The 21036-nt window shown below is 40.1% G+C and overlaps 1 protein-coding gene across 2 annotated transcripts; it reads left to right on the top strand.

Moving 5' to 3' along the window:
- Positions 1-38: 38 nt before the first annotated feature.
- MFAP3 (microfibril associated protein 3) lies at positions 39-19225 on the top strand. 2 transcript variants are annotated; one of them, XM_057730311.1, is made up of 3 exons: positions 39-78; positions 10703-11165; positions 14063-19224. In XM_057730311.1, the coding sequence occupies exons 2-3, from the start codon at positions 10871-10873 to the stop codon at positions 14854-14856; spliced, it is 1089 nt and encodes a 362-aa protein (XP_057586294.1). In that variant the 5' UTR covers positions 39-78; positions 10703-10870; the 3' UTR covers positions 14857-19224. The 2 variants fall into 2 exon arrangements, with proteins under 2 accessions (XP_057586294.1, XP_057586304.1); XM_057730321.1 differs by lacking the exon at positions 39-78 and having other exon boundaries at positions 11158-11259; positions 14063-19225.
- Positions 19226-21036: the final 1811 nt, after the last annotated feature.

Here is a 21036-nt window from a genome sequence, read left to right as displayed (position 1 = left end):
GGAGACGGCCTTGTGTACCCGAGAGAACTTCCGGGTCAAGCAGCTGTTCCGGCCGGAAGGAGCTCGGCGGGGGGTCTGGTGAGTGAGAGCTTGTTCGGGGTCGCTGTGGGGGGTGGGAGTGGGTCAGTGGAGGCGCCGAGCTGTGGGTTTGGGCCGGTAGGTTGGTGTACGAGGTAAGGGAAGGTGGGGTATCTGCTGCCCTTTTGAAAGCCTGCCGGGCTGCAGGAGTTCGGCCGCCGTATTCTTTACTGAGCTCCACCTACCTGACAGGCGCTTCTCTGGGCGTTTAGGGACACACTTGTTTACAAGCGACTGTGGCTTTGCTCACGAGTGGTTGATAGCTTGGTGGAGGAGACCGACTATAAAGAAGTCAACAAACACGATTATCTATGATGGTAGTGAGTGCTTTAAAGAAAATTAAGCAGAATACAGTGACGGAACGAAGCGGGAGAGTAAACTCTTTGAAGATCTGGTGAAGCTTATTAGAAACAGAAGGAATAGCAAGTGTAAAGGCCTTATCGAGACTGAGGTCAAGAAAAAGGAAAAAGGCCACTGTGAGTGGAGCAAAAAGAGGAAGATGAGGCCAGAGACTGAAACTGCCCATATCTTTTAGGGTCTATGAGCCAGGACAAGGATTTCGACTTTCTGTGCAGAGGAGTGACATGCTGTGATTTATGACTTAGATTACTCCTGACCCCTCATGAGAAAGATGTACCGCTTCAGTTGCCTTTGGGAAGTTTGATTGCATGAAACCCAAACTGCCAGCAAGAAAAGCATTAGAGACACCCTCATTGTACAGATGGGAAAAACTAAGTCCCAGAGAAGTGAAGGCACCCAGCTTTTTAAGAAGCCAAGTCTTCCATTTGATGCTGTCAGAATTATCATTTTAATGTCTGAACATAATAATTGTCACTTCCTAAAACCCTTCAGATAGTTTCCTTTGCTTTGATGGTGGTCCTCTAAATTTAGGGACATCAGGACTTCCCTGGTGGTCCAGTGGATAAGACTCTGCACTTTCACTGCAGGGGGCACGGGTTTGATCCCACATGCCTCCCGGGGCAGCCAAATACATATATATATACATGCATACACACATAAATTTGGGGGCATCAGTATCACCTGGGAGCCTGTTAAAAATGCCTATTCCCACAAAACTAAAAGCACTCTATAAGTATAAAATAGGGGTTTTCCTCTGATTTTCTGTTGTAATGGAAAGTGCATAGATTTGGGGGTTTAAGAATAGAATCTTAATAAGCCACATAACTATGTCTTAATCTTATCTTTAAATACTGCTGATAGTAATTAAAACAAAAGGTGTTCAAATTTTTTGGTCTTAGGATCCCTTGACATTTTTAAAACTCATTGAGAACGTTAAAGAGTTTTTGTTTATGTGCCATTTTTTTCCCTTACCCCTTCCCTCTCCCAGAGTTCCCTCACACCCTTCTTCACCCAGAATTCCCTTTCCCCTCCCTCGCTCAGAGCTCCCTCACACCCTACCTCACCCAGAGTTCCTCAGTATGCCTTTTTGGATATCAAAACAGCTTTTCAAAAAGTTATTTATTTATTTAAAATGATAAGTTCATTATATGTTGACATAAATAGTATTTCTATGAAGAATATTTTTTTAAAAAGTTACTGAGAAGAATGGCATTGTTTTACATTTTTACAAGTTTTTTAAAAATATCTGGCTTAGCAGAAGACAGCTAGATTCTCACACCTCCTTCTACATTCACTCTTTTGTGATATCATTCATTATGTAGCCTCCGGAAAACTGCACCATGTTGTGTGAGAATGAGAGTGAAAAGGACAAATAATGTTCTGCTTTATTATGAACGTCGTTTTAAAAAAGTCTCAGGGACTCCCAGAGGCCCCTGCACCACACTTTGAGAATCACTGAATTACAGTATGGTTATGACAATCAAAAGATATATGATTTGAAGTCATTGAAACTACAAGCACAGTAAAAGTGCAGATGCCCAGGCCTCATAAGTCTGAGTGGGGCCAAGAAATATGTATCTTTAACAAGCACCACAGATTAATTTGATTTGAGTGATCTAAGAATTGCAGTTTGAGAAAACCAGTTATAGATCAAATTCACTGTAGAGTGTTCTGCCCACTAAAATAAAAAAAGCTGTGTTTCCATATTATCATATCTCTCCATTAACTTCCAGAGCCTGAGACTGAAAAGTCAGTAAGAAGTCTGCAGCAGGTCCCTTTCTGACTGCCACATTAATGAGTGTCTGAATTAAAAATGTTGACTCCAGTCCTCTGCCAAGGACTGTTTTTAGACTGTCGTTGGTAAGCTACAGTCTTTTGGCCATATAGATAACTGGTAAAAGAAGGAAACCATTAAGTCTTACAATTGAGTACACCCAGTGTGCTAGAGGAATTCATCTGAAATTAAGAGGGTAGCAGTGAGAGCTTAGGTGAGATGGCTTCTTGAATGGGGTCAAAAGCAAGTTGGATATTGTAGAACGGGGCAAATTTCCACAGGAAGATTGGTGGGGAGGACAGGAAGTTTCAAGCAAAAGAAACAATTAGGACCAGAACTTTAAAGTGAAAAGTTATTTGGAGAGAATAGAGAGTAAAATTAGTATAGTTAAGGCATTGAGCCATGACAGGGAAGCTGGGGAAATTATGGGATTTAAGCAAAGATAGGAATGATAATCAGCTTGTTAATAAGGAAACTAGGACCACTAGAGATAATAGCTGATTAGTGACAGATATGTAAAGACCAAACCTGACTTCTAAATCCATTCATTCCTTTAGCAAGCAGTTAGTGTGCATGCAGGCATAGATGGGCTCCATCTAGGTACTTCTTTTCTGACACATGAATCTATTCCTGGAGAATTATGGATACCATAGAATTTGAAGCTTATCTCTTGGGTAGAAGAAAATAACCAATAGATTTTAAAATTGCCATGACTTTCTTGGATTTGTGTTTAGGATCAATTCTGAGGGGAGCAGTGTTTGGGACATCAAAGGGATATGGTGGGAGTTAAGGAGACGCACTTAGGAATTAAAAGGATGGTGTGGTACCCAGGTTAGGTAAAAGGACTGTGACCTAGGGACAGTAGGACTTAATTGAAAAACATCTAGGAGGAAGGAGAAGGAGAAGGCAAATAATAATGGCATGTATTCAAAATGTGCCCACATTAGTTCATCTAATGCTCACAACTACTGAAAGAGGTGGTTACCATTAATAACCTTTTTCAATAGATGTGTATACTAAGGCCTCTTGAACCCACAGCTTTATACAGGGATAGCATCAGGCACTCTTATCTCCAGAGTCCGTGCTCCTGACCACACAGCCATGATGATACTGTAGCTTTGATCTTGCAAAACTGAAAGAACTGTATTGTATGGCTGTCATCCAAGCTATGTATATGCTGGACAGGTAGATCTGAGGGTGAGAGTGTACTGAGTTTGAGATACTGGGGGAGGAAGGGTTGCAGTGAGGTTCAGACTATAGAGAAAAAAAGGCAAGGTGATCATAAATCTAAGCTTGTTATATCAACGTCTTTGTGTAGCTTCACAAGCAAATGCTTATGGCAAAATGATCAAAGTCAAGGGCATAACAAATAACCCTTGGTTTGAAGCACAGCTTCAGCAAATACAGAAGAAGGTGTTCCTCAGTGTGCCAGAAAATATGCTGACATTTGAGCCAAGTGCCCAAATGCCAGTGATGAGGTGTGTGATGGCTCCAAGATACTATTGGGAGCATAAGGGTTATTTTAATTAGAAACTGTCTGGAAAATGACCCTCAAAATGGTGATTTCTGTTTGTGTATTACTAACCTTTTTGTTATAGATCCCTGTAGTAATGGTCGAGTATAAGCAGAACAGCTTTATGTTTGTCCTCTGAAAAGATAGAGGAGTGCTAACAGTCTGCTCTTCATTTCCTTTTTCTCCCCTTTGCCAATTCAAAATGCCACTTTGACCATTTGTGTGCCTCGTGTAGGGAACTTCTCCATTTTTCAAGCGTGACAGCACAGGCAGAGAAAAGTGGATGAGCTGTAAATACAGCTTTGAACACATTTAATTATGGAGAATGAACCATTAATATCCCAGTATACTTGGAGCAGAAACCAATACCATCTGGGCATCAGTGTTTTTCCTTCCTTTGAATTATCCCAGAACTATTTCTGCAAACAGCCGTTTCCTCAGCCAGCTTAATATTGAGCCACAAGAATGGAAATCAGCCACATTACTACCTTATTTACTTCTGTTGAGAATTGGAACAGAAAGGAAATATTTCTTCTCTCAGAAGTTGGCAGGAACAGTAACAAGGCAATCTGTTAGGGATGACAGCTTAGGAGCTTTTCTTTCCTTTCTTTCTTTTTCTTTTTTAAGTGATATAGGCAATATCCAGAATGGTTCTGTAGGGTAAAATCATCTACATTTGTGATTATTCATGATCCTAGAAAAGCTAACCTTTTACTATACCTAAAAGATGAAAAAGGAGTGAGATTAAACTTAAATATCACACTTTTCTGTTATTCCTATTCATGCTGAAGAAAGGTAATAAAAAATTCTACCAAGTAACTTCATCCACAAGCATAGCATAGCCCTTTTTAAGTGTCTACAGGAAGGTGGCACTTTGATTTTCATTTTTGAACTCTTTTCTTTTTAGCCTCCAAATGTCAGCTGCTCCATTGAGAATAGCAGGCATGATATTATGCAAAGTCTCAAATTTATAAGTGAATTGCATTCCTAAAATTCATGAAGTCCCCCTATCTCTTTTGTGTTCACAGCACAATTACACTTCTCTTCATTACTTCTCACACTGAGAAGTATATGCGAGGGTGAGTCAAATATTATCCGCACTCCAGCTGTAGAATTTAATTAACTTTTACAAAAGACAAATACATCATTTTTTGACATAATCTCCTTGCTTTTCTTTTTTTTTAAATAAATTTATTTATTTATTTATTTATTTATTTATTTATTTATTTATTTACTTTTGGCTGTGTTGGGTCATCATTGCTGTGCAAGGGCTTTCTCTAGTTGCAGAGAGCAGGGGCTTCTCTTTGTTGTGGTGCATGTGCCTCTCGTGGTGGCTTCTCTTGTTGAGGAGCATGGGTTCTAGGCACGAGGGCTCAGTAGTTGTGGCACACAGGCTCAGTTGCTTCGAAGCACGTGGGGTCTTCCCGGAACAGGCATTGAACCCGTGTTCCCTGCAATGGCAGGCAGATTCTTAACCACTGCTCCAGCAGGGAAGTCCCTAATCTCCTTGCTTTTCAATACACTTTGTCCATCTGTCAACAAGCTCTTGTGTTCCCTCATTAAAAAATGTTTTGAGCTGAACTTTGAGCCACACTATCTTCACTTCTTCATCAGAAGTGAATCTTCATCCTCATAGGGCTGCTTTCAGGGGACCAAACAGGTGAAAGTCCAATGGAGAAAGATCAGGACTATAGGGAGCATGCTTTAACACCTCAAAATGAAGTTTTTGCAGAGTATCGACAGTGTGGGCAAAAGTATGTGGACATGCACACCCTCAGACCACAAAAAAACAAATCACTACACGCTGCTCTTCTTTTGTGCAAATCACAAGTGGGGCATGCATTTTTGCTCTCACCACAGTTACAAATGAACTGATGTAACATGTTCACACCTGCACAGCAGTGACTGGGGAGACAGTAGCCTTGAACAGAAAGCACTAATAAGACAGTGCGGGCAACAGAAGTTTTAATAAAACTGGAGTGCAGATAATTTTTGACTCACCCTCATAGTTAGCTGTTTCTGCCCCAACCTTCCCGGTTTTGCTGAACTCAGTCATTTTTTTCCCACCTGACCATTTCTCCATTTCTTCATTGTTTGCATAGTCTTCATTTTTGTGGTTTTACTTTTGAATAAAATTAGATAAAGATGTTTATTTCTTTAAAAAAAAAAAAGTCTTTGGAGCCAGGAAGTAGAATTCTGTCAGGAACCAGAGCAGCATGTGTGTGTCCCTCTTTCTCTTCCCCTCTGCAACTTTTCCCACCACCTCCAGCCCCCATCTCCTGTCTCCTCTCTCCCTCCTCCATCCCTGTTGTCCTTTCTCTAACCTGATTGCCTCAGGCCCCTATAAGGCTTCTCTTCCTCAAATGGCCCTAACCCACAGTGTCTCAATCCAAATTTCAAGAACAAGATTCTTCTTAGTCAGCCAGTAGGTTGACTTCCTCCTGGGCCCAAGAAGGCAGGGCTCCAAAAAGGGAAACACAGGCTCAGTAGATCACAACAAAGGCTCTCTACTACAAACTCAGGACATGTTAAAAACAATGTAATATCATGCTCCAAGGTCCATTTACAATGCCTGTTTGATCCATATTATTGTAAAATATTTATTTGCAATGAGAAAAAGAGGAGTGTGAAACTTAAAGACTGAAATTACCTAATGGTGTTTCCCCCATTTTTAAATGGTTTCATGGTATTCCAAATAAAAGTGTTTTATCTTAAAAAATTGTTTTGCTGCAAGGTGTAGATTTTAGCACCTGAAAGGACCATCAACAATAATAACTAGAACATATTCAGTGATTATTATCAGACTCTGTGTTTTTTATATACTATCTCATTCAGAACTTGCAATAGTCTTGTGAAAATAGATGCTATTATTTTCCCTGTCTTGAAGATGAGGGGACTGAGGCACAGAGAGATTGTCATTAACAAAAGTTGCAATGCTACTTAGAGTCAGAGCCAGGAAACCTGGTTCCACAGTCTGTACCCTGAACTCTTCTGCTACCCTGCCTTTATCAGAGGCCTACAAGTGTGATGTTCCAGAGTAAACTTAATCCAGAATGTAATCTGAGTAATAGTTCTCTCGTATTGGAAGTGTTCAGGCAGTCTGGAGCACCATGAGGCAGGGCTATTGCAGAGGAAATGAGGAAATCTATTAGTGGTTGCTAGTCCATGGACCCTCTGCCTCAGAATCACCCAGGGAGCTAATTAAAAACCATGAATTCCAAGGTCCAAACCCAGAGGTTTTTATCGACGAGGTCTGGGATGGGACCCAGTAATCTATATTTTTAACAAGTTCTCTAGGCAATTGAGATATTCAGCCTGGTTTGGAAACTCTGGACTTGGTAATCTTTTACTCCTACCATCATCTCCTAGGACATGATGGTAAATGAAGACTTTGAGGGTTAGTGGTTGGTTCAAGGAATGCACTTAGGCATTATGCCTTTAAGATCTTTCGAGATTACTAGCATTGGCTCTTACTGTCTCAGAGAATATAACAGGTGCTAGTAAATGCATGTAAGTCTGAATAATTATGGTCCCTGTTGTATATAACATTCTTCAGTTTACAGAGATCCATAACATACTTGATCAAATTTAAACTATTCTTCATCAGTAAGTATTTATTGAACATGTGCTAGTTATGAAAGATAGCATTAAAAAATACAGTCCCTGTGCTTACAGGGCTCATAGGTGAGATGGAGTAGACTGCCTGGCAGTACAGAGCAGCATACACCAGCGCCAGGTGAGTGGTGTAATGGCGAGGACTACAAGGCTCAGGGAATAGCCATCCTGCCATCTGGGTATACTCTGGATTCATGTGGGAAGAAGAGCCAGGCCTTGAGAGGAGGTTTAGGGAAGCTGCTTGAAGAAGGGATTCCACACAGCAGTAACATCACCAGGACACTATTGCCCCGCAGCCCTCTCATGTGGAGACTGTTCACTCTCCTGAAGCTCCTGCGTCTCAGAGCAGGGAGAGTGAGTCTATGTCTTCTATTTCCAGTGTCTTCTACCTTAGCTGCCTTGATCCTGGGGTGACATCAGCATCCCCACAGGTGATCTACCCCACTTTTGAGCCTCTCAGTTCTTTGACTGCTTCACCCTGAACAATTATCTCCCTCACTCACTTTAGCCTCCCACTCCAATTCCCAAAGTCTACCTCCAGTTTTACAGTTGATCCAAACTTCTCCCCACCAGAATCAGGAAGCAAACCCATTTCTCTCTGGACACCACCTCTCGTTACCACAATTTGTAGTTCTTTTTCCTGAACACGTCTAACCAGTGACCCTTCTGCTTTTCTCCTGCCCCCTGTCCCTTTACCTAGATGGCTCTCTTCCATTCTCAATTCCCATTTATCCCTCAGGTCCTATTGCACACCTTGCTTTCTCAGGGAGACTTTTTCTGTGACATAGTTAGCTCTCCATGTTGGCTGCTCCTGTAGCATCCTGTACTTTCCCTTGGGTAACATTTAGTGTATTTTGTATGTATTTAGTGTCTGTGTTCTCTACCAGACTGAGTAGGTTGGCACGTAGTAGATGTTCAGTATACAGCTAGTCTAAAATAGTAGGTTCTAAACTTTGTAGTAGGAAGGGGTGGGGAGGAATGGCAGAATAATAAATGAGGTGGTATTAGAATAAAGTGGAATTGTGGGAGGTTTGTTTTGTTTTGTTTTTGTTTTCTCTACAAGGAGAGCAGGCCTCCAGCAGAGCCTTCAACAGATGGCAGTATCTCTAGAAGTTAATAACATGGCTTTGTTTGCTTTGTGCTTATGTGTACAGTTATTTTTATCCACAGATGTGATAGACTTTCCTTTTAATATAAATGTATGAAAGAAAAATAATGAATTTTTTAAAGAAAAGCATAAATAATAATAATTTGGTTCACAGTTATAACAAAAAAAAAATCATGACAGTAGAAGAAATGAATGAAATTTGGGAAATGCAGACTTGGATGAAGCCTCAGGTACTCCTTATGGAAGTCCTGGGGAAACCTTGGAGCACTTTTTCAGCACACTCATTTCCTATCACTGTTGCGAACCACCAGTCTAGAATAAAGGACAAAAATCAAATCTGCCAGTTGTAGTGAAAGAGTTGGGAGCTTACATATATCAAGCCCCTAGCAGAGTACCTGGCTTACTTCAGTCATGTAATAAATGTTATTTCTATTGTCTCCACCCTCCACCCCCTCCTAATAGAGACTCATACTAACTTATAGTATAATCTTAAAGAGCAAGTCACTGTAAAGAGGTTAGATCAGATCTCTTCTATAATCCCCTCCAATGCCCAAACGCTTTGTTTCCTTTAGTGTCATTTTAGTGGGGTTTTGGAAGGAAATGGAAATAAGCAGATGTGATCATCTATTATGGATAGCAAACTCTGAAGTTCTTTGTTTTACTCTAAATAGTCCATCCTTAAATTTGAAAGATAGAGAAAATTATTGTCACCATCCAGTCATCCTTTCAGGGGCTAATGAAGATTAAATGATTTTTACAACTTACTGTAATTTAGACTTTGAGCAGTTTAATGGCAAAGTACAATGATCCATATCTTTTTATGTTATATGATCAAGCAGCTTTCATGTGAATATACAGGGGAGTAAATGTCATTTCCAAAACTGATTATTTTGGGCCCTTATAAGAAATAAGGCTAGGTGTTTCATCCCATATTTTATAGAAATAGATGTTGAAATTTTTCTTTAAGAGTCAGTGATTTTAGGGGCTTCCTAGGTGGCGCAGTGGTTAAGAACCGCATGCCAATGCAGGGGACACAGGTTCGATCCCTGCTTCAGGAAGATCACACATGCCAAGGAGCAACTAAGCCCATCCGCCACAGCTATTGAGCCTGCGCTCTAGAGCCCATGAGCCACAACTATTGAAGCCCACGAGCCTAGAGCCCGTGCTCTGCAACAAGAGAAGCCACCACAATAAAGAGCCCATGCACCGCAATGAAGAGTAGCCTCTGCTCGCAGCAACTAGAGAAAGCCCATGTGCAGCAACAAAGACCCAACGCAGCCAATAAATAAGTAAATAAATAAATTTATGGAAAAAAAAAAGATTCAGTGATTTTAAAAGAGGAATCAGATTACCAGGAAGTTGATCATAATCACATAGATTCTTAGACTGGGATATCATTTTGCTTTTATTTATGATATTTTATTCTTCTGAATGTGTCTGACAATCTTTCCCTGTAGTTTGTATTTCTGCCAAGTAGACATTTAAGGTATCAGTTCCTCCCTTAGCTAATTTTATACACTTTTAGTTAGAAATTTGATATTCTCACAAACTTTAAATATACTGTATTTTGTTTCTTGATATTGAAGAGATTATTAAAGGAAGATTCTTTTGTCTAACATTCTTGCCCAAGAGGGAGGTCTGTAGCCTCGGAAGTCAATAACTATTTATGTATATATAGTAGTGCAGTTTTCTTTCTAATATTAAAACAAACTACCTCAAGTAGCCCTGCATTATTTATATCTAATAGTCTGTGCACTTGGATTACTCAAATTTTAAGTATTGGTTATGATTATAATGTACCAGTTGATTTACATTATTGATATAACAGCAGATGGTAATGGTGCAGGTTGGAATAAAAGATCATTAAGCTAAATATTTTAGCCTTCATTGGCTCCCTGTTGCATGGAATTTGTCAGAATGAAATACAATCACAGCATTTCAGAACTAGAAGAGCCCTTAGAGATTGTCTCATCCATTCCCTCATTTGACACATGAGAAAACAAGCCCAGCTACTTGCCAAGGACCTACAGCTAGTTAGCAAAGCTAGTACCAGAATCTAGCTCTGCCGTTCCCCAATTCAGTGCTCTTTCTACCTACTCTATTGGGATTTTTAGGTGGTATTCTCTCTGTTTCACTCCCTAACGTTGATGCCACTTGTTTCTAATCAGTTTCACATCTATTTATTTCTAGAACATAGAGTTTCATTCCATTATGAGTCTTTGTTGGTTAAACTTTATCTCTGGCTTTCTTTTAGGTTGGTCTCCACTCATCTCTTTTAGTCTTGAAGACTTCAAAATATACCTGGATCTACCTTTTTTTTTTAAACTCCAGTACCAAGCAATCAATGACCCACTGTGCTCTTGTTATAATATAGAAGCTTTTGAGTTCTCCAAATCTAAACAAGATTTTCTCCCGTTTTCCCATGAAGCCACATAGTTGTTTATTCACTTTAGTGGTGAGTGTTACTGTGCCAGCTGCTTTTGCTTTGGAAGATGTAGGCTTCAACAAAATGACCCCACTGGGAGCAAATCATAGTTCTTCCAATGCATCATTTCTCCCAAGTTTTGAACTCTCAGCGGATTCCCACTCAGGTGATGATGTCATCATAGCCAGAGAGGGAACTAGTGTTTCAATCGAGTGTCTTCTCACAGTCAACCACTATGAAGATGTCTATTGGTACAACTCAAAAGGACAGCAGCTGGATGACAGAGGCAGAGGTAACTATGCCAGAGTATAATTAATCAAGGTTACTCATTTCCTGTTACTTCTTTCTTCTTGGTTTTATGGCATATTCAACAAGAAATCTCTAAGGTGAGGTATTACAGTAAATAGTTAAAACTTTTGAAAGGCCTGGGTATTATACCTATCAAAAGAAGCAAAATAAAGAAGAAGAAAATAATGAATAGTTATAAGTTTAAAAGGTGTTCACCTAACGATGGTGAGCTGTTTTCTCTCCTCTTGGTGAGCTGGTTTCCTTCTTCATTCAAAGTAGATTCCATCAGGGTTGCTGCATACAGCTGTGCACTGCACAACTCCAGGGCTCCCATTCCCCTAGACTATAATGTGAGTAGTATGGTTTACTGGCCCTGTGTGAATCAGCAAGAAGGATTTTGGTTAGACTTAAGTAAACTTATCATAAATAAAAAATTTTTTGCTCAGAAATGTTACTAAAAATGTTGGAGGAAATGCAGGATGTTCTTTAAAATGGTTATAAAGATCTGTGCATAAAACTTTAAGTCCCTCTGAGAATCAATAGGGCACTGAGGGGGTACTCTATAAGCCCTTCCAGCTCATTTCTCTTTTCTATTCTATACCTCAATTTACTTGAAAACAAGAGTTTCTCTTGTATTTTTTGTCTCTCAGCCTTAAAAAAAACACACACAAAAACATCATAATAATGTGACCGAGGTCTACTTTTTGACAATTTTTTATTTGATTTTGCTGTTTATGAACCTGTGAACACATCTTAATCAGAATACTATTTCCTTTAATTAGTGTTCTGTTAGAAAGATTTTTTTTGAAGACTACTTGTGTTAAAACACCTTAGGAAGAAATCTCTATCAATGGGATAAAGATTAAATTCTGGGATCCTCACAAGCTACACTTTCAGGAAAGGCCCCTTTATACTTTTTGCTAGAAAGATAGTCTAATCTCTTGGAATATAAGGATATTTGGCTATTCATATTAGAGTGAGAAGCAGAAAAGGAGACAAATGGTGCTTCCTTCTAAAGTATATGGTAAACATTTTAACCTTCTACAAACTGAGTAACTGGCCACCAAGGGATTGAAGACTTTGAATGTTAGAAAGGACAGAGCATCTTAAGAATATAGACCTATTAAATCAGAATCTCTAAAGTGGTGCCCAGAACATGTACTTTGAACATGATTTGGGTTTCCCTGTTTGGATCCACTGAACTAGACTCTTAATCTCCTTTGGCTCTAGAGTCCTATAGACACATCTAAGATGTGAATTACTCAATCAATGTGATTATTACAGACTGATTGTATAAACAAAGTTTAAGTTAGGATTAGACCAGCCAAGTGGAATGGCAGTTTTATTCTCCTGTTTTGCCTTTACTTTGAAAACCGCTAACATCTGTCATTGATGCTTTCAGCAACAGCTCTGGACAATGGTTAAATTTTATGAATCTCAAGTGAGAGGAGTTTAAAGAGCATGTCAGTCTAGTCTAAGGTTCATAAATCTTTGAGTTATTATCAGCAGTAAGCTAGAGAGTTTACATTGTGGTTATAGTGGTTGATGAATGGAGTCTATGTCGTTCATCACACCGTGGATTCACAGGGTATCCTTTTCATAGCTCCAAGTTATAGACCAGAAGCTTATAAAATAATGACTATATTGATAGCTATGTGTTTTCCTCCTCTTTGTGCATTAGTGAAGTGATGGCTCTTATATATAAGTATAGAATTTAGATACATTTTGATGATGATAAGAATGAGCACAATCCACAGTACTTACTAACTGATGTGCCACTAAAATAATTCCAACCCGTAGACTCTGAGGGATGAAAGAGACCTGGAAGATTAGGCATTGAAATGGTTCTTACCAAGCAGTCACCCAGCCCCCTCTGGGACACCACCTCTAGGCATTAGGACTCATAGCTACACCCCACATTAGCCCATCTATCCCATCTTTGAATGGCTTTCATAGTTAAAGCACACAGTACACCAAGAACTTAGCACAAAGGTGAGAATTGTGCAGGCAGAGCCAAGTTATTAAAGGATGTTGAATCACAGTGGGTGGTCAGTGTGCTTTGTTTTTCATACTCATATACTTTTGTATACACATTCCTGGAATGAAGATACCTTCCTGTGTGGAAGAGAGGCAGCATGTTTTAGGTTTAAAACAGAAGCCTAGGCATCTTAAGGGCAAGTTTATTCTCTCTGCCAAGCTGTTCATTTACCCTCACTTGTGAGACATATCTCTGGGCTTGTGCTTCATTTACTCTTGCCAGAAAATCAAGACATTATCATCAACCAACCTTTTCTAACAAGACAAATTGACATGTGCGAGGCATGCCAGATTAGCCAGTTAGTAATTGAACAAATTAAATTGGTAGGGGTTTTAAAAAAATAGTTTTTGTCTTTTCTTAAATAAATAAGTTCATTATTGAAAGTAAACAGTTAAAAGTAAGTAAAAATTAGTCATAACCCATTACCCTAGATATAACCATTGTTTTATATTTCTGAGGCACATCCTTCTAGTGTATGAGAATGTATAGGTAGAGATTGTGGTATAGACACACACACACACGTAAACATTTCCTTTTAAGGTTAGTCATTTATCATTATGTTGACACATCTGTCTTCCTGAAAGGCTTCTTATACATCTAACAGTGAAAAGGCAACTATGATAATCATTAGTGTCAGGAAGAAAGGTCTTGATTCGCTTTTTTAAGTTCCAGGCCTATTTAAATTCTGACTCTGAACATGTAAGATTGCCCTTTCTCACATAACTTAAGGAAATAGCAGAACCTAATAGGTGAGTTGATTTTAAGTACTCTCATGAAGAGGTGGAATACTGATAAGGCAGTTGGCGTATTTAGTAATAGTATTCTTTATGCTGTGATTTTTTTTATTTCTGTTGGGTTATCAGGTGGAAAATGGTTGGTTTCTGATAACTTCCTGAATATCACCAACGTAGTCTTTGCTGACCGCGGGCTCTATACCTGTTTCACCACCTCTCCAATCCGTGCCTCCTACTCGGTCACCCTGCGTGTTATCTTTACCTCGGGAGACATGAGTGTCTACTACATGGTTGTTTGCCTCATTGCCTTTACAATCACTCTCATCTTGAATGTCACACGGCTGTGCATGATGAGCAGCCATCTTCGTAAAACTGAGAAAGCCATCAATGAATTCTTCCGAACTGAAGGGGCAGAGAAGCTTCAGAAGGCCTTTGAGATCGCAAAACGCATCCCCATCATCACCTCGGCCAAGACTCTGGAGCTCGCCAAAGTCACACAATTTAAAACCATGGAGTTTGCTCGTTATATCGAAGAACTGGCAAGAAGCGTGCCTCTGCCACCCCTTATTCTAAACTGTCGGGCCTTTGTAGAGGAGATGTTTGAGGCTGTGCGAGTGGATGACCCTGATGACATGGGAGACAGAATTAAAGAGAGACCTGCCTTGAATGCTCAAGATGGCATCTTTGTCATCAACCCAGAGATGGGCCGGAGTAATTCACCAGGAGGAGATTCTGATGATGGTTCCCTGAGTGAACAAGGCCAGGAGATAGCAGTTCAGGTTTCTGTCCACCTTCAGTCAGAGACCAAAAGTATTGATACAGATTCTCAAGACAGCAGTCATTTCAGCCCACCTGATGATACAGGATCTGCCGCATCGAACTCTAGCTACAAAGATGGGCCACATGAAAACTGCCAGCTGTGAGCTACCCTAGTACTTACAAAAACAGCTCTAGGAAAAAGAACCTGTTTCATGCAGGAAATAACATTTTTACCAAAAGATAAGTAGGATTTTCCCCTCCTTAACATTAAGCACATCAGAACATGAATTATTAGCAGAATCTTTCTAAAAATTCAGTGTTTTCACTCACTATCTGATCTTTCTCAGTCGTTTTCCCCAAGCTTGAGTAAATGACACATGTTGAGATTTTCTGAGAGATCAGCATAAGGGGGAAAGTACCACACCCAGAATTACATGGCTTCTCTTCTGGTCATGGTTCTTCCATCGTTTAGGACTGCCAGTTATGTTGACGCCTCAGTTTTTCTACCAGTAAGATGAAGGATTTGCACTAGATGATATCTAAAGTCATTTCTAGCCCTCTGACTTTTTACCTGCCACCTTTAAACCACAAGAACCTTCAGCCCATTTCTGAATAAACCCTTCCCTAGACTTTGAGTCCCTTTTTGTGGAGAGGACGAAGCTGAGACTTTTTTCTCTGATTTGTATTCCCACACCATTGCTATGCATAGAGGTGTGGGTGTTATTCAGATGTCTTGCTGGTGGAGCATAGAGTTGTATATGATAGGTTGAATCTCCGGTGTAGACCATGTCTGTATTGTTACACAGATATCAGGGAGCTAACTGCTCATTAGTAAGATACTTTCCATGAGTAAATTGGTCCTTGTGGGGGTGCATCATGTCTTTTTACCTTACTAAGGCATCATTTAACTCATTGAGCCAGCAGTGATTTCCCAACTGATCTCCAAAAGTGAACAATTTGTTCCTAAAGAATAATGTCTTCATTGTTTTCAGAATAAGAAACAATGTCAAATCATCTGTCCTTGGTAAATTATGGATTTTGACATTTCTGCTAATAGAATTTCTCAGGCTTTACCTTTTTAAAAGTACTGGACTCTACGAGACAGTTCTGTGTTTGGGATCCCATTCCAGGGGGAAACCCACAGCTGAATTCCTCTTTGGACCTCTGTCAACACTCTTGCCCTCTGTGGTCTTAAATATGGTGCTAAAGGTTGCATGCCTCCATATCTTGTTTGTCTTGTTTATATTTTATTGTTGTTGAGGTTTTTATTTTTGTGTATTTCGGATGTATAATTTTGAGGTTAGGCCTGCTTTTGTGGCCTTTCTGAGAAGCACTAACCTGAAATAAGATTAGATAATGGTGTGTGGTATGTTACCATATTAAATATATAGATATAGATACAGATAGATATATATACACATGCATACAAATGATCTAGACATAAAGAGGGAGAAAAATTATGAATGATGCCACCTGATTCAACTGTGTATAATAAACACTTAAGACAGTATTTCTTGCCTGGCTGAGATCTGATATAATGGAATTGTAAATACTCTTAAGAATAATTTCTTCAGCTACAGTAAACTTGGCATCATATAATTTTAAGAACTTGGCAGTGGAGCTCCATGTGCTTCACATTTCTTCATTTGGCTTCTGATTACTGAAGCATTACTTGAACTAGAGGTTCCTGAGGGAGATGTTCAGGGAGGTTTTATCAGGATTTTAATTTAAGGTTTCAAATGGAGGAAGGCAGGAGATTGGAAGTGTGACCAGAGAGAACTCCTGCCTCCCTTTGTGAAGCTTATCAGAAGTAGTACATCTGCGCTGGATAGCATGAATGAATCAATGTGCAGTTTTATCAGATGGCATTACAGATAAAGATGATAATGCTGCCTTTTCTGTCTCTCAGGCTGTTTCCATGGAAACCTCCAGAGCCAAACAAAAGCTACCAATCATTTAGCCAAAGCTTGTCTTGGCTCATAGACCTGTATTTCTTTAAAGAAAACTGCTTTCATACATTTGGCTGTGAGAGCAAGGGCTCTTGAACATGCCCTAGATTATAGAACACTTTTTCCCTTCCCAGAATGTTTCTCTTGAAAATTTTAAAAAATTTTAAATCCCTTGCCTGAGGTCTGTCCCCTGAATGTCCCTCAGATCTTTAGATAGCACTTCAAAACCTATCCCAATATAGCAGGTTTGGGGTCATTTTTAGAAGGTAGCTTGTCACATTGAAGAGAATGGATTTACCCCACGTGTTCTCATAATAGACATGGATGTTTGGAACCTTAATAAGGACATATTTAATGATCAAAGCCCTGAGAAACAGGACTTTGGAAAAATACAAGAAATATTGAGAAAAAAAGAAACCTAGTAGTTTGCACAATACTATATAACAGTTAAGTATAGGCTACTCCAGTGTATCCTAGATAAATTACTTTAGAAATGTGATGGTGACTTAATTTGGTGTCCAAAGTAACTGAATCACTTTGAGTATTACAGGTTAAGGTGCCATGGATAAGGAAGTAAAGTAGGTCAAAATTTAAGTGGAGCTTGTATTACTTTCTAAATCTAGTTGTTCAGAGGAGGAAAACCACACTAACATTTTCTGTAGCTAATCAACTACTCTTCATATATAATTAATACTCATGTTTCCTTTTTGTAAAATCCTTAACCTTTTGAACTTAAACTCCAGTCTAACAGTCTTTCGACAGAAGTGGTAGTGTAATTATCCTTCTGTCTTGCTAGATTCTATAGTTAGTGAAAATGCCTTTACTCAACAAATTATAATTGAAATAGTTCTGCCATCTCATTTATAAATTTTGTCTTGTATTGTGATTTAATGAACCTTACTGTCCTTATGAAATGGTGGCTTTGTGAAATAAAGTTACCAAAAATAGACATGTAAACGTTTTTAGAGATTCCTTACCAGCTGAAATCAGACAGACAGGCATCCTTTGAGCTGATACACCACTTGTTTATAGGCAGTTTGATAAGCTTATCCTCAAAGTTGCATCTGTTCTGATAGTTTAGTTCTTGAGTCTGGCCCAGTAAGCATTTATATTTCCTACCAACTACCTTGATATAAATATCTTGGGAGTTGCCGACCTGGAATGGTTGTGAGAAGGCTCCTGGCTTCTTCACCTCGCTTCACGTGTATTTTAAAGTCGAAATACACAGCTCTCCCTTTTGTCCTCCAGGCTCAGTGAACCCCTCGGCACAGTCCTCTTCACGCCTTGCATGTAGTTTCACCCTAGCTCAGACTTTGTATTCTGTATCCCAGAGCAGCATGGGAGCATGGCATGCTTGTTTTCCAGGGCCCAGCCAGTCATGGGTGCTCGCCTTGCCTCCACACACCAGCTGTTGTGACACAAGTATATCAGATTTTCTGAATCACCGTTAAAAGAACACAATCTTTCTCACCGAGGCCGGCCCTGTTAAAAGTGCTAAGCTTCATATATAAACTCCTAGGTTGTCAACACATTTCATAGAAGTAGATGAGTTATTTGATATGGTTCAGATGATGTATAAATGGTTACCATTTTAATGAATACTTACATTATAATTTTGTCCTTTTTTAAAAAAAGTTGTACTTGACTGTAATGTATTAAATGTTCAGTGGAGTATATTTCATTTGTCTGAAGTCTTTTGTAGAGATATATTCATTTTTACGTGTGGTAGAATTTGATGTTAATGATTCTAAACAGGAGTAAATTTGAAGTCAACTTGGTTTCTACTGTGGCTACCCATTTGAATTTTACAAGTATGTTTTTGGTGCTATAAGCCATATTGAGATGGGTGTCCTGCTCACCGTTACCATGAGAATGCAGTTACCAGACCGTCCTCACTGGGCCTAAATACAGCAGTTTCCCACTTCTGAGGTAAAGCATTCCTAGGAAAGGCAGAGCTTGAGCAAAGCCTAGAGATAAGAGGATTGAGCACATGTTTTGGAGAACCTGTGATTAGTATGTAAAGTCTATGATGAGGTGTGGCAGTGGGAGGAGTAGCAGTGGTAGAAGCAAATGTCTGCAGTCCCATGGGAGTGAAAGCAGGCATGGAAAAGCACAGGTTCTCAGGAGACAGGCAAAGAGAACAAGTAGAGGTGCATGTCATTACTTAAATGCCACAAACTCCTTAGAATGAACGCCAGCCCCTGTCTCCCTACGGCAGAAGATCCCTGGACTTGGAATCCTGACTCCACCAACTAGCCATGTAACAGTGGAACTTGGCCTCTCTGGACTTCAGTAAAGTGGAGTTGATAACACCTACCTCATAAAATGTGAGGATTAAATATACTGACATGTAAGCAAACCCTGTGCAATATAGTGTGAGGGGCTGGTAATCACATAGCCACAGTGTCAGCTTTATTAGCAGCCATGTCCAGCTGATGACTGGATGGACTTGGACTCGCCTGAAAATTCCACCAGATCTCTCTCAGTTACAATTACATTTGGCTGCATACCATGGAAACCCAGTTGTGGTAGCCTACCCACATAAGAGGTTTATTTTTCTCAAATAACGTGAAGTCCAGAGAAAGTCAGTCTGAGGCTGATGCAGGGGCCCAAGTTTGGCATCAAGGGCTCCATTCAAGTCTTTTTCATCAAAGGACTTCTAGATTCCTCTCCACCCTTAGCATGTGACCTTCATCTGCATAGGCACAAGATGTCTTTGGTTGGGTTCCCCAGGAATCCCTGAGACAAGGATTCATGTGCAAGTTTATTTGGACGGTGAACCCAGGAGGGTAGGAGAGTAGGGAAGTAAGAAAAGAAAGCCAGTACAGGATGCATTAAGGCGTGAGTTATTGCTGTGGGCAACTGGGGTTCAGTCCCTCTGGGGACCTCAGGGTACTCTTCTGCCCTCAGCGTCTGTAACTCATGCCTCAAAGTTGTCCCACCTGAAGGCCAAGGAGCTCAGATGTTTATGCACCAACTTCCATCTGTCATTGAGGGCTGTTTCCAGGGTCACTAACTCTCTGGCACTTCCAACCTGCGACATACACACACAGGCTCAGCGTGACCCTGTAGCCAGCAGAAGCCCTCTGCCAGGGTCCTGGGAGCTTTCAGTGGGAAGCCTGTGGTGCACGTAGCAATGGTGAGTGTCAAGGGGTTATGAGCAGAGCACGGACAGCACCTGCTGCACAGGACAGCTGCTTTCCCCTTCAGCATCATGTCTACACTCCAGGCAGGGAGAAAGGTGGACAGTCAAAGGGCAAAAGACATAGCAGCTGAGTCTGTACCTTTTTATCAAGAAGGCGATAGCTTTCCAGAAGCCTCACCTGACTTCTACTCAGCTGCCAGAACTAGGTTACATGACTACCTGTGGTAGCTGTAAGAAAGCTTGGCAAGGTGAAATGGTATATTTTTTTAACTGGACACATTGCACCAAAGTGTTTTCTTGTTAAGAAAGCAAAGAATGGAAGTTGTAGGCAACTGGTAATGTGCAACAAGGTCAACTTCACGTGAATTATAGGAGTAAAATGTGGTTCTTTGGTGGATAAAGTTGCAAACTATGTTCCTTGAAGATATTCACATGTGTGGATGGAGAATGTTGCCTACCATATGAGTAAACAAAGGACATTGCAGCTGTCAAGCCACCAGCCACTGCAGCCACCCTGACTGTGCGCCCTGAGGGGATTCAGGATGGAGGAAAACAGGATACTAGCCCTAGATAGTTAAGGTGCACATCAAAGGAATAATTTCAATGAGCCCAGACTCTTACATCGTCCCATGCATAAAGTGTTAAGTTCATTAACTTGAGATGTCTGGTTTTTCTTTAACAGTAATCTTTTGCTGTTCGGATTACCTGTTTTTTGTTGCAAAATCTCATGTATATCCTGGCTACCCCCTTACCTCTTTAGAACAGTCCCTCAGAGCCATCTGAAAGGCTGCCTCCCAGGCTTAAGTCCTCAGTATGTCCGCCAAATAAAACATAATTCTTAACTTTTAGGTTGTGCTTTTTTTTTCAGTCCACACATGCATGAACAAAGCAAGAATCAGAAACATTAAATCGTAGGTTAAATCTTCAAGCCATCACTTATATTGTCTCCAACACACAGGGCTCAAACAGCAGACTGACAAGTTATGGGATTCTGCTGGGTCATAATTGGCTTATCTTAACCTATTTATTCATTAACAAATATTTACTGACCACCTACTTTAAGCAAGCAGTAACAAAGTTCCTAGGGGCCAACAAAGTTGGCCTGTTGGAGGAAGAGAATAAGCCTGTGTGGCTGTGAGAGGAGACTGTCAGAGAACCAGGCAGAGGCCAGGAATAAGGTTAAAAGATTTCAGAGCTCTTTTTGACTGCCCTCAGAAATGTGTTTCTTAGAAGAAATGCTAGCAGTGCCT

This window comes from Hippopotamus amphibius, chromosome 1, assembly GCF_030028045.1.
Source record: "Hippopotamus amphibius kiboko isolate mHipAmp2 chromosome 1, mHipAmp2.hap2, whole genome shotgun sequence".
Classification (NCBI taxonomy): Eukaryota; Metazoa; Chordata; class Mammalia; order Artiodactyla; family Hippopotamidae; genus Hippopotamus; species Hippopotamus amphibius.
This window is presented reverse-complemented; position numbering and strand designations above follow the sequence as displayed.